This window comes from Schistocerca americana, chromosome 5 (genome assembly GCF_021461395.2).
Source record: "Schistocerca americana isolate TAMUIC-IGC-003095 chromosome 5, iqSchAmer2.1, whole genome shotgun sequence".
Classification (NCBI taxonomy): domain Eukaryota; kingdom Metazoa; phylum Arthropoda; class Insecta; order Orthoptera; family Acrididae; genus Schistocerca; species Schistocerca americana.
Genome location: NC_060123.1, coordinates 20,793,573 through 20,806,021, shown reverse-complemented (window position 1 = coordinate 20,806,021; position 12,449 = coordinate 20,793,573). Strand labels below are relative to the sequence as shown.

The window sequence follows — 12,449 nt, the reverse complement described above, 5'->3', positions numbered from 1 at the left end:
GAGTTCTTATTCTCCAAGTCTCAAATAATTCCCCCCCCCCCCCCCACTATTAATTGTGAGCTTTTTGTAAGAAGGAGGGGGGGGGGGGATGTTGGATGTCAAACCGGCCGACAGGGAACAGGAGAGGCACCACAGGACAGCCTAACTTCCCCTGTCTTGAATGTAGGCTTGGTGGGTTTTTTTTTCTTTCTTTATTGTGATTTTAAACACCTTATACAAAGGCGGGCTGTCCGGAGCATGGCTTGATGGCTCCCATTACACAACATATACGTTTGAATTCCACAGAGCGAAATAGTGACGTGCGATAGAAGAATGCTGTGTGAAGAGCACTCCGGCACACTTAAGACCAAATAACAAGTCTTTCATTTCGTCGAACATATACGTTTTATACAGGGTGGTCCATTGATCGTGACCGGGCCAAATATCTCGCGAAATAAGCGTCAAACGAAAAAACTACAAAGAACGAAACTTGTCTAGCTTCAAGGGGGAAACCAGATGGCGCTATCGTTGGCCCGCTAGATGGCGCTGCCATAGGTCAAACGGATATCAACTGCGTTTTTTAAAATAGGAACACCCATTTTTATGACATATTGGTGTAGTACATAAAGAAATATGAATGTTTTAGTTGGACCACTTTTTTCGCTTTGTGATATATGGCGCTGTAATAGTCACAAACATATGGCTCACAATTTTAGACGAACAGTTTGTAACAGGTAGGTTTTTTAAATTAAAATACAGAACGTAGATACGTTTGAACATTTTATTTCGGTACTGGTGTAATCGATGTTGATGTAGCATTCTCAACTCCGACGTTTTTGAGATTCCCGATTCTCGCGCAATTTGTCTGCTACTGATGTGCGGATGAGCCGCGACAGCAGCTAAAACACCTACTTGGGCATCATCATTTGTTCCAGGTCGTGGTTGACGTTTCACATGTGGCTGCACACTTCCTGTTTCCTTAAATAACGTAACCATCCGGCGAACGGTCCGGATACTTGGATGATGTCGTCCAGGAAGCCGAGCAGCATACATAGCACACGCCCGTTGGGCATTTTGATCACATTACCCATACATGAACACGATACCGACCTTTTCCGCAATTGGCAAACGGTCCATTTTAACACGGGTAATGTATCACGAAGCAAATACCGTCAACACTGGCGGAATGTTACGTGATACCACGTACTTATACGCTTGTGACTATTATAGCGCCATCTATCACAAAGCGAAAAAGGTGGTCCAACTAAAACATTCATATTTCTTTAGGTACTACACGAATGATTAATAAAAAATGGGGGTTCATATTAAAAAAAAAACTCAATTGATATCCGTTTGACCTATGGCAGCGCCATCTAGCGGGCCAACCATAGCGCCATCTGGTTTCCCCCTTCAAGTTAGACGAGTTTCGTTCTTTGTAGTTTTTTCGTTTGATGCTTATTTCGTGAGATATTTGGCCCGGTCACTATCAATGGACCACCCTGTATATCAAGGTCTTCACAAAGATGTGCGTTAAAAATGATCATATTTTTGAAAATTCGATTTTTTTAAAGTATTGACGTCCTATCTCAAACTCCCGAGAGAGACTGGGGCGGGGACGGAGGGGGGTGAGCTCCACTATCAAGTTTTTGCCCCGGTTCGGCAATATCGTAGCTCCGGAACTGGACTTATCAATCGATTCTGCAGACGCCGTTATCATAGCGGCATATTTGCAGCTTAAATTGTGCTATAGTGACACCACTAGTTCGTGCAAGCACATTAGTATTTCAGCTGAACTGTATGTACACGTCAATGTTCATCTGGTACTATATCATGCAACTGCTCATTTATTTATAAACATAGAAAACGCGTGTTGGATATAAACGTGCGTCAATTTTGTCCCTTGTTGCCGCCTTTTTCATTACACTTTTACAGTCATCGTGCCGTATATCGTACAAAAATACATTTGCGCTCACAAACACAATCAGTCTTTCTGTACCTGCCTGCCACGAGTCTTGTAGAAAATCGCAGCTGCGCGCCGCAGGCAAGGCCGGTCTGACGCGGCCGCCCGTCTCATGCCTCATGTTTGGTCGGGACGACGTGGTGTGTGGCCTACACAGGCTGCGGCGGGTTGAGCGCCTCCCGTTCGACAGAGCCATAAGGCGCTCGCGCCTGGATGACGTTATACTTGGTTAAAGAACCACCAAGGACGGTGTTGGACAAAAATATGGAAGGACCGAGTAATTGCATGCTTGAACATAAATGACAGGTACAAATATTTGTCAACACCTTGTCAATAAATTATTGAATGCCTGAATGCTCATACAATGAGCATTAAAATATACTTTAATTTTTTTTTTTTTTTTTTTTTTTCGATAGAAACATTTTGTCGCCCCCAAAATTTTGCCACCCTGTGCAGCTACACATGTTGCGCCTGCCTAAATACGGACCTGCATATTTTTTTCCGAATAGGACTTTATAACCTACATGAATTTCACTATAAATTTTCCCAGTTCATTAAAAATTGAAGTAATTTTACTTTTATGTTCGTTTCTTAGCTGTCATTTTTGCTTCATACAGGGAGGATTCACATTTGCCACTTCTGTATCATTTTTGCCGAAGAAAATATAATTCCATATTTTGCTCTTTCTCATGATACGTTCGTACACAAGGTGGCTTGGTCTCATCCGCATGAACAGTCAGCACTGCGCCTGTTTCAGATAAAAGGTAATACACTACTGAAAATGTGCTGTACTAATATGTAGAAAATTCTTGGTCTGAACACACAATGTTTGTAATGGGGCCAGCTGCTTGCTTGTCTTGTGACACTGTGTCATCTCTCATGATCATCACACGCTCTCCATGTGAATCATCACAAGAGCCATATTTTCATCAAACACTAAGACATGTTTGTTTCATATTGCATCATGAGTGTTACAACCACACTGACAACAAATTTATCACCGTAATATGTTGTGGTAGGGGTACATTCACTCCATGAATCGTGGACGTTGACAAGGTGGGTGATTTATGTGCCTCATTGATACAGGCACGGGTACAGTAATGCAACTACAATGGAAGGGTGTCTGTAGAGAGGCCAGACAAACACATGGTTCCTGAGGAGAAGCAGCAGCCTTTTCAGCAATGGCAACAGCGTGGGTGATTGGCTGATCTGAACTTTTAACGTTGGCCACCATGGTTTTGCTGTGTTGGCACTGCAAACAGCTGAAATCATGGGAAAACTACAGCCGTTATTTCTCCCGAGGGCATTCAGCTCTGCTATAAGGTTCAGTCACCATGCTGTCCTCTTGGGTAAAGTATTTCAAAGGGGAAATAGGCCCCCATTCGGATCTCCGATGCGGAATATTCAGGAGGATGTGATGAACAGAGCAAAACTATCCTCTACGGATTGGAGCGCGGAATGTTACATCCGGTATCAGTGATAGGTTGAAGTTAGGTACAGTGGGAATTAATGAAGTGCAGCAGTAGAAAGAATAGGACTTCTGGTCAGGTTAGTAGAGAGTTATCAACACAAAATCAAATCGAGGTAATGATTCAATAGGTCTGATAATTAATAAGAAAATAGGAATACGGATAAGCTACTGTGAACAGCTCAATGAATGCATTATCAATCCGAGACAAACACGAAGCCAACACACTCCGTTAAGGGAGAAGAAAATTTAATTGTGATGGGGACTGGAGTTTGGTTATAGGAAAAAGTAGAGAAGAAAAAACAGTAGGAGAATGTGGACTGGGCGAAAAGGAACGGGAGGGCAATCATGTGGTAGAATTTTGCACAGACCATACGTCAATAATGACCAACGCTTCGTTAAAGACCCATGATGGAAAGTTATGTACAGGGGTTGGACAAAAATATGGAAGCACCGTGTCAACAGATACCTGAATATAAATGCAGATTCCTGCGAAGCATGAAGGTTGTGCTCTGGTTTTTTGATCACAAACAGCAACTGTGCAATGTCCTCAGTACGTCGTAAGTGTCAGTCGTGGCCAACGGTGTTCTATGTAGTTGTGAGTGCATTCTGTCTGAGCTAAGTGAATCTGAACGTGAGAAAACTATTTGTACTCGTATGGTAGATGTTTCTGTAACCACAGGAGCTCAAGTGTTTGGTGGTTTCAACAGGTTTATACTGCATACAGGAAAGCTCAAAAACATGATTCGCTAAGTTACAACGCGGATGAAAGTGTACATTTAATGATGACACAGGATAACTGAAGAAGTCTGTGATGAAAAATAAGAGGACGAAGTTTCAGAAGTCTCTGCGGAACTGAATGTCGCACTCAAGAACCCTCTCAGTACAAAAACAACATGGAGGGCGCTACAAAGAAATGGCTCAAATGGCTCTGAGCACTATGGGACTTAACTTCTAAGGTGATCAGTCCCCTAAAACTTAGAACAGCAGGAAATCGCAGAGCGAGCTGGAATTCCAAAACCACTCATCAGTGATGCAAATGCTCATAACAGGAGAACGTGGTGCCTACCCGTCAAAGAGGCCGTGATGAAAAAGAAGTGTAGGCCGCGACGCGCGAATACCCAGATGTTATGCATCCACTATTCGAGAACCAGAGCATTCAGTGGCTTGCAACAAACTCAGCACATACTTTGAAACCTTTATGAAAAGTTTTCCCTCTGACAACCCCCACAAAATGATGAAAGGGAAAACGTTTATCGCCTCCTACATTTTCGCTGTTCACGCAAAAAACTGTCGCATCAGGCATGACGTCATAACGCTTACATTTATTGCTTCTTTGCTATAATTCTATTCGCAACACATTTAGCAGACAGTATCCACGTGCTGAATGTACTTAAAAGCGGGAAGGTAAGTGTTTATCTTTTTCTGTGTTTCCACGCAGTATATTTATTAAATTTGGTGCGTGTTTCTCTGTTTAAGAGGTTTCATCCCGCGTTTCTGTAAGTGTAAATTCATGCAGTCTGTAGCGCAGTAATTGCTCATTTGTTTTGTTTTGAAAGCGACCATCCGTCTGTTTAGTGAGCCAATTGGCCTCCAGCTCTCGGCTGATACACGCCTACTAGTTATTGAGAGCTCCAATGATATGGGCGCGGTGGAGCCCCTTAGGCAGACAGCTTTCAGGGCTGGAAAGAAAGCCAGTGAGCACTCGGCCTGTCTGCCGGTGGCCTCATCCGAGACGTGGAGGCGGCCTTGCCTGTGGCTAGCGAGCGTGCAGAGTGCAGTCGTCTGGATGTTGTACCTCACGCCGGTACCAACGACGCCTGACGCACGGGTTCTGAGGTGATTTTCAGTTCGTACAGACCGCTGGCGGTGGCGGTGAAGACTGCCGGCCTCACGCGCGTGGTGCAAGCAGAAAATTCTGGTCGTATGTAAAATCGCTAAGCGGGTCTAAGGCTTCCATTCAGTCCCTTGTTGACCAGTCTGATGGCAAAACGAAAGCCGAAGTTTTAAATTTCACGTTCAAGAAATGGTTCACACAGACATAGTAGTAGGCATACCTGGCGTAGAGAAACAGCTGAAAGATTTCAAAGCAAATAAATCATCAGGTCCGGATGGAATTCCAGTTCTGTTTTACCAAGAGTCCTCTACGACATTGGCCCTTTACCAATCTTGCATTTATCGTGAGTCTGTCGACCAGCACAAAGTCCCAAGCGACTGGAAAAAAGCGCAGGTGACTCCAGTGCACAAGAAGGGTAAAAGAACGGACCCGCAAAATTTCAGACCAATATCGCTAACTTCTGTTTAATGGAGAATCCTTGAGCATATTCTCAGTTCGAATATAATAAACTTTCATGAGACTGAGAACCTTGTGTCCACGAGTCAGCACGGTTTTAGAAAGCATCGCTCGAGCGACACTCAGCTTGCCCTTCTCTCACATGGTTTGCTGAGAACTACCGATGAAGGATAACAGGCAGACTCCATATTTCTAGATTTACGGACATCATTTGACACGGTGCCCCGTTGCAGGCTGTTAGCGAAGGTACGAGCATATGGAGTGAGTTCACAGATATGTGAGTGGGTCGAAACCTCCTTAAATAATAGAACCCAGTATGCTGTCCTCGAAGGCGGGTTTTCATCAGAGGCAAGGGTATCGTCAGGAGTGCCCCAGGGAAGTGTGATAGGGCCGCTGTTGTTCTCGCGATACATAAATTATTTGGCGGATAGGGTGTGCAGCAATCTGCCGTTGTCTGCTGATGATGCCGTGGTGTACGGTAAGGTATCGAAGTTGAGTGACTGTAGGAAGATACAAGACGACTTTGAAAAAATTTCCTGTGGGTGTGATGTATGCCAGCTGGTTCGAAATGTGGTAAAATGTAAGTTAATGCGGATGAGTAGGAAGATCAAACCTAAGTTTGGATACAGTATTGCTAATGTCCTGCTTGACACAGTCAAGTCGTTTAAATATCTGGGCAAAATTTTGCAGAGCGATATGAGGTGGAACGAGCATGTTAAAACTGTGGTAGGGAAAGCGAGTGGTCGACTTCGGTGTACTGGGAGAATTTTAGGAAGGAGTGGTTCACCTGTAACTAGACCGCACGTAGGACGCTGGTGCGAACTATTCTTGAGTACTGCTCGAGTGCTTAGCGTCCGTACCAGGTCGGATTCAAGCAAGACATCGAAGCAATTCAGAGGCCGGCTGCTAGATTTATCACCAGTGGGTTCGAACAACACGTAAATGTTACGGAGATGCTGTGGTGCTATGGCAACTCAAATGGGGATCCCTAGAGGGAAGGCGACGTTCGTTTTGAGAAACACTTTAGAGAAAATTTATAGACTCGGCATTTTAAGCTGGCTGCCGAATGATTCTACTGCCGCCAACACACACTATGCATAAGGACCACGAAGATAAGATACGAGAAACTAGGGCTCACCCGGAAGCATATTAAGCGTCGTTTTTCTCTCGCCCTATTTGCGAGTGGATGAGGAAAGGAAATGAGTAGTAGTGGTGTAGTGTACCGTCCGCCAGGCACCGTGCGCTGGCTTGCGTAGTATATATATATATATATATATATATATATATATATATATATATATATATATATATATATATATATATATAGAAAATTATATCGTTGTACGACACGTAGTTCAGGAGATACGAGGGAAGGAGGAGATGGACAGAGAGAGAGAGAGAGTGTGAGGAGCAGACTCACAGGAAGAGAGAGTAGGAGGAGATGGGCATAGAAAGGAAAGAGGAGGAAATGGACAGAGAATGGGCGAGGGGAGTGGAGGACGTGGGAGTAGGAGGTGGACAGAGGGAGGGGGAAGGAAGCGATGGACTAATATAAATGAAATAACTACACACATCAAAAATCGTTTTGCATCACCTCGGGGGAACCCGTATAGAAAATTGGAATAGAGAAAAACATAAACATCATTCCCTCCCTTTTTATTGCTCATGAAAACCACACATTGCATGTTGTACCACCATACAGCGAGATCTTCAGTGGTGGTGGTGGTCCAGATTGCTGTACTCACCGGTACCTCGAATACCCAGTAGGACATCCTCTACCGTTGATGCATGCCTGTATCGTCTGGCATACTATCCACACGTTCCTCAAGGCACTTTTGGTCCGGATTATCCCCCTCCTCAACGGCGATTCGGTGTAGATCCTTCAGAGTGGTTGGTGAGTCACGTCGTTCATGAACAGCCCTTTTCAATCTATCCCAGGCATAGTTGATAGGGTTCATGTCTAGAGAACATGCTGGCCGCTCTATTCGAGCGACGTCGTTATCCTGAAGGAAGTCATTCACAAGATGTGCAATATAAGGGCGCAAATTGTCGTCCATGAAGACGAATGCCTTGCCAATATGCTGCCGATATGGTTGCACTATCGATCGGAGGATGGCAGTCACGCATCGTATTGCCGTTGTGGTGCCTTGCATGACCACCAGCGGCGTACGTCGGCCCCACTTAATGTCACCCCAAAACAGCAGGGAACCTCCACCTTTCTGCACACGCTGGGCAGTGTTGAGACAGACTGGGTTGCCTCCAAACACGTCTCCGACGATTGTCTGGTTGAAGGCAAATGCGGCACTCAAACCTGAGCGGTCCATTCGACATGTCGGGCCCATCTGTACCGCTCTGTATGGTGTCGTGGTTGCAAAGATGGAGCTCGCCATAGACGTCGGGAGTGAAGATGCGCATCATGCAGCCTATTGCGCACAGTTTGAGTCGTAACACGACGTTCTGTGGCTGCACGAAAAGCATTATTCAACATGGTGGCTTTGCTGTCAGGGTTCCTCCGCAGGTAGCGGTGACTCACTGCAGTAGTAGCCCTTGGGCGACCTGAGCGAGGCATGTCATCGACAGTTCCTGTCTCCCTGTATCTCCTCCTTGGCCAAACGACATCGCTTTGGTTCACTCCGAGACTCCTGGACACTTCCCTTGTTCAGAGCCCTTCCTGGCACAAAGTAACAACGCGAACGAGATCGAACCGCGGTATTGACCGTCTAGGCATGGTTGAACTACAGACAACACGAGCCGTGTACCTCCATCCTGGTGGAATGACTGGAAGTGATAAGCTGTCGGGGCCCCTCCGTCAAATAGGCGCTGCTCATGCATGGTTGTTTACATGTTTGGGCAGGCTTAGTGACTCCTCTGAACAGTTAAAGGGATTGTGTCTGTGATACAATAACCAGTCAACGTCTGTCTTCAGGAGTTCTGAGAACTGGGGCGATGCAAAACTTTTTTTGATGTGTGTACATATCAGACCAACGCAGGTACTCAGTTAGTATACACATGCGGACCCGGCAATAGGATACACGTACTGTTCTTCTTGTCCCCTCTCTCTTTGTCCATCTCTTCCTCCCCTCTCCTCTCTCCACCTCGTCCTGCCACAACTTTCTGTCGATTCCCTCTTTCCCTCTTTCTTTGTCTATTTCCTGCTCTGTTCATCTCCTCTTCCCCTCTCTGACACTGAGCTTTGTTTATTGTTACTGCCAACGCAACCTAGAGTAGGAACTGAAGTCTTAAAATGATGGGTAAATCGGCTGGGAACATTGGTACACGGGATGTCAGACATCTCTCCTGCTGCTGAATCTGTAAGGATAAGCTTCATTGACACTATTTGGCATAGTTTTAATCTGCAGACGGGTCGGATTACAAAGTTTCGGACGATTCAGATTCCATAATAGAATACCAACCATAAACATGTAAGTCATAAACAAAGCTTTCCTGTTTTTATTAAAACAGACTGCGAGGAAGAAAACAAAACAGTACATAGTTGTGAGTACAGTTTTGTTTAAAACTGTGTAGAAGGAGTATAAAATAAGATTTCAGATGACAAGCCAATACCAAGCACCGTTATTTATTGTGTAAGGTTAATTCCATGCATGTGTGTAATTTCGTTGCAGTTTTAGGAGCTTCGGCCCTTCAGGAAACGTAATATGACGGTATAATGTTACGAAGAGACAGTTGAGGAGTGTCAGTGAGTTATGTTACATTGGAATTACGAGTTAAGCTGAATATTACGAGTGAAACGGATTGTCTACGTTGGGAGCAATGGGCTGTCTGTGGACCGGTTTGGTATCTTCAAAACTGTATTGCAATCTGTGGGAAGGCCGAGCTCCAGAACGGCTTAAATAAAAATAATAAATGGGCGGACAACGCCTCGGGATTAATGCTCGTGCTGCCGTGCACTGTTGTTTCTGGTAATCTGCGTTATTGTTATTAAATTAACACGATTGAACTTGTCCCGTTCTGCTTTTGGACCGATGAGGTTTTATTCTTGGTGTATTCTGATGGACCGGTCATCGGCGAGACAAAGGAGCGTCGGTCCCAGAGATCTTGCAGCAGTTGTCTCAGGTAGGAAGCTCTGAAATCACACTTTCGACCGACATTTCGTTGCTGCGGTGCACCAGTACAAATAAACTCGTACAGAAAAATATCAGTAAAATGTGGTACAATTTTCAGTTTCCTTTTTACCAGTTCTCCTTCGTTAACACCTCAAATTAAATTGAAATCTGTGCTGTTAAGGGCAATTTCAATGTCAGAACTTTACATAGGTTCAAATAACAAGTGTGTTGACCTAACGGTTGTATAATTTAACTAACGATATTTTAAAAACACTAGGGATAAATACTAAACAATTTTGTTCTATAGATGTTGTGAACTCACATTATTAAAGACAGTGCTGATGTAACAATACAGGCATTTACGTCATTTCTATTGATTGCACCGTTTAATAATGAAAGTTTCCCACCAAGGACATTCTGAATTCCAACAGATCTAAATTACTATCAATAATTAGCCAATATGCAACGAAGTTACTAGTTTTGTGAAAGATGTTTTCTAATAAGAAGGTTGCAGTGCGTACCCACACATCCATCTTCAATGTCAAACAGTAACCCAGAGTTATTGTTGCAGCAGCTCTTGCTAAATAATATTTGTAGGTATTCTAATCCGTTTAAATGTCTCACTTACATGTATTTATTTTGTGTGTGATTGAAGTGTGTTTGTGTCCCGTATCTGTGACCTCAGTCAATCTTTATTAGAGATAGGCGCTATGTATCAGATAATATTAGAAACATGTTAGCTCAGGATAGAGTCCGACCGTCTATGACTTGTACGAGTATTAAATGGACAGGTGTGTGACGCTTCAATCCCAACAGTTTGCGAGGCGTTTTGGTGAACGTCTTGCTACAGAACCTTTATGTGTTACGTGTAGTGAAGCACTTCCAAATTTTACAAAGTAACTGGTCAACTGCGCATTTACTTGTAGGACACGATGTAAATCATTAGAGAACACTGGCCGAATGACAGACGCTGCAACTTTGTCATAAATGGTCTTAACCGAACAGCTGTAGTAAATCGGAATAGTTCAAAGCAGAGATGAAGAAGTTAAGGCCGTTTAAATTATACAGGGTGATTCCGTGACGATATTACAAACTTTCGCGGATGATGGGGAAGGGCAAATGTATCAATCTGAGGTAAGGAACTTTGGTCCGGAAACTATCGAGATGAAAGGTATAAGCAAAAATCGCTCCGATACCTCTGACTGTGAACCTCTTCTACTCCAGGTTCTTTTCTTCCACATATTGGGGAGAAGGTAGTATGGACTAAAACAATAAGAAAATTCCAATAAACATGGGCTCTACAGTACATAGCTTAAGAGCTATGAGCACTTCAATTTTCGAAACAGTGAAACAAATTTCTTCTACTGGAAGCTCCCTGCTTTTCATGTTTTGAAAGGAGGTAGTATGGAGCAGAACAAGAAAAAAATGACCAGTAAACATGGGATCTAAAGTGCGTACCTAAACAGGTAAACAGCACTTGTTCATCTTTGCTACTGTGAAACACACTGAACAAGTGCGTTCTACTGAACAAGAGCTCATACCTCTTTAGGTGTGCATTTTAGAGCCAATGTTTACTAGATTATTTTTTGTTTTGTTTTGGCCGATACCACCTCCCCTCACATATGGAAAACAAAAAGTCCACTTCAGAGGTATCAGAGCGACTTTCGCTTTAACTTTCACTTCGGTCATTCCGGGCCAGGGTATCCTACCTCAGACTGACACATTTAAACTTCTGAAAGTTTTTATCATCATCATCACGAAATCATCCTGTGTATTTATGACCTACGACTGCATATCGAGATAAGGAATCAGAGCAAAAAAAAAAGGTTCAAATGGCTCTGAGCACTATGGGACTTGACATCTGAAGTCATCAGTCTGCTAGAACTTAGAACTAGTTAAACCTAACCTAACCTAAGGACATCACACACATCCATGCCCGAGGCAGGATTGGAACCTGCGACCGTAGTAGCAGCGCGGTTCCAGACTGTAGCGCCTGGAACCGCGCGGCCACTCTGGCCGGCCAGAGCACAGAGCAGCAGACGCAGCGCCGGTGGTGGCGGGGCGGGTTACCTGGCAGCGGTCGCAGGCGCGGCCGGTCGTGTGGGGCCGGCAGGGGCACTGGCCAGTCACGATGTCGCACACCGCGCTCGTCGCGCCCACGGAGTGGCAGCCGCAGCCTGCAACACACAGAGAGAGCCGCACTGGTCACACCGGCAACACACTGCACACACCACTCGTACACGTCGCTCCATTTCTTGCCTCTTAAAGTAATGAAACTTTGGTAGCTTAGATCGTCACTCTCATATATTACACCAGTTAGGCTTCCGAGATAACGGAGGCGGAAAAGAAGCTGTCCTACGCCTTCACAGTATAGTATTGCATTGTATGTTAACCGGGGGCCTAGAAATGACGGATAGGCTCCGTCTACGCCGCAGCCGCAGTGGTCCACAACCTCACGACGACTACCACAGTCCACTACACCCCTCCACAGCCCCACACTGAACCACGTTTTCAGAGTTTTGTGCCGTTCGGCCCCCGGCAGATCCCCCCAGGGAACGTCTCACACCAGACGATTGTAACCCCTATGTTTGCGTGGTAGAGTAATGGTGCTGTACGCGTACATAGAGAACTTGTTTGCACAGCAATCGCCGACATAGTGTAGCTGAGGCGGAAAAAGGGGAACCA

At 44.7% G+C, this 12,449-nt stretch overlaps 1 protein-coding gene across 1 annotated transcript in view; it reads right to left on the bottom strand.

Moving 5' to 3' along the window:
* Positions 1 to 12,449, bottom strand: part of LOC124615580 (laminin subunit alpha-1-like) — a 1,154,169-nt gene that overhangs the window by 192,087 nt on the left and 949,633 nt on the right. Inside the window, exon 15 of the mRNA XM_047143565.1 lies at positions 11,835 to 11,941. Coding sequence (XP_046999521.1) covers positions 11,835 to 11,941 — 107 coding nt within the window. The remainder of the gene's footprint in view (positions 1 to 11,834; positions 11,942 to 12,449) is intronic.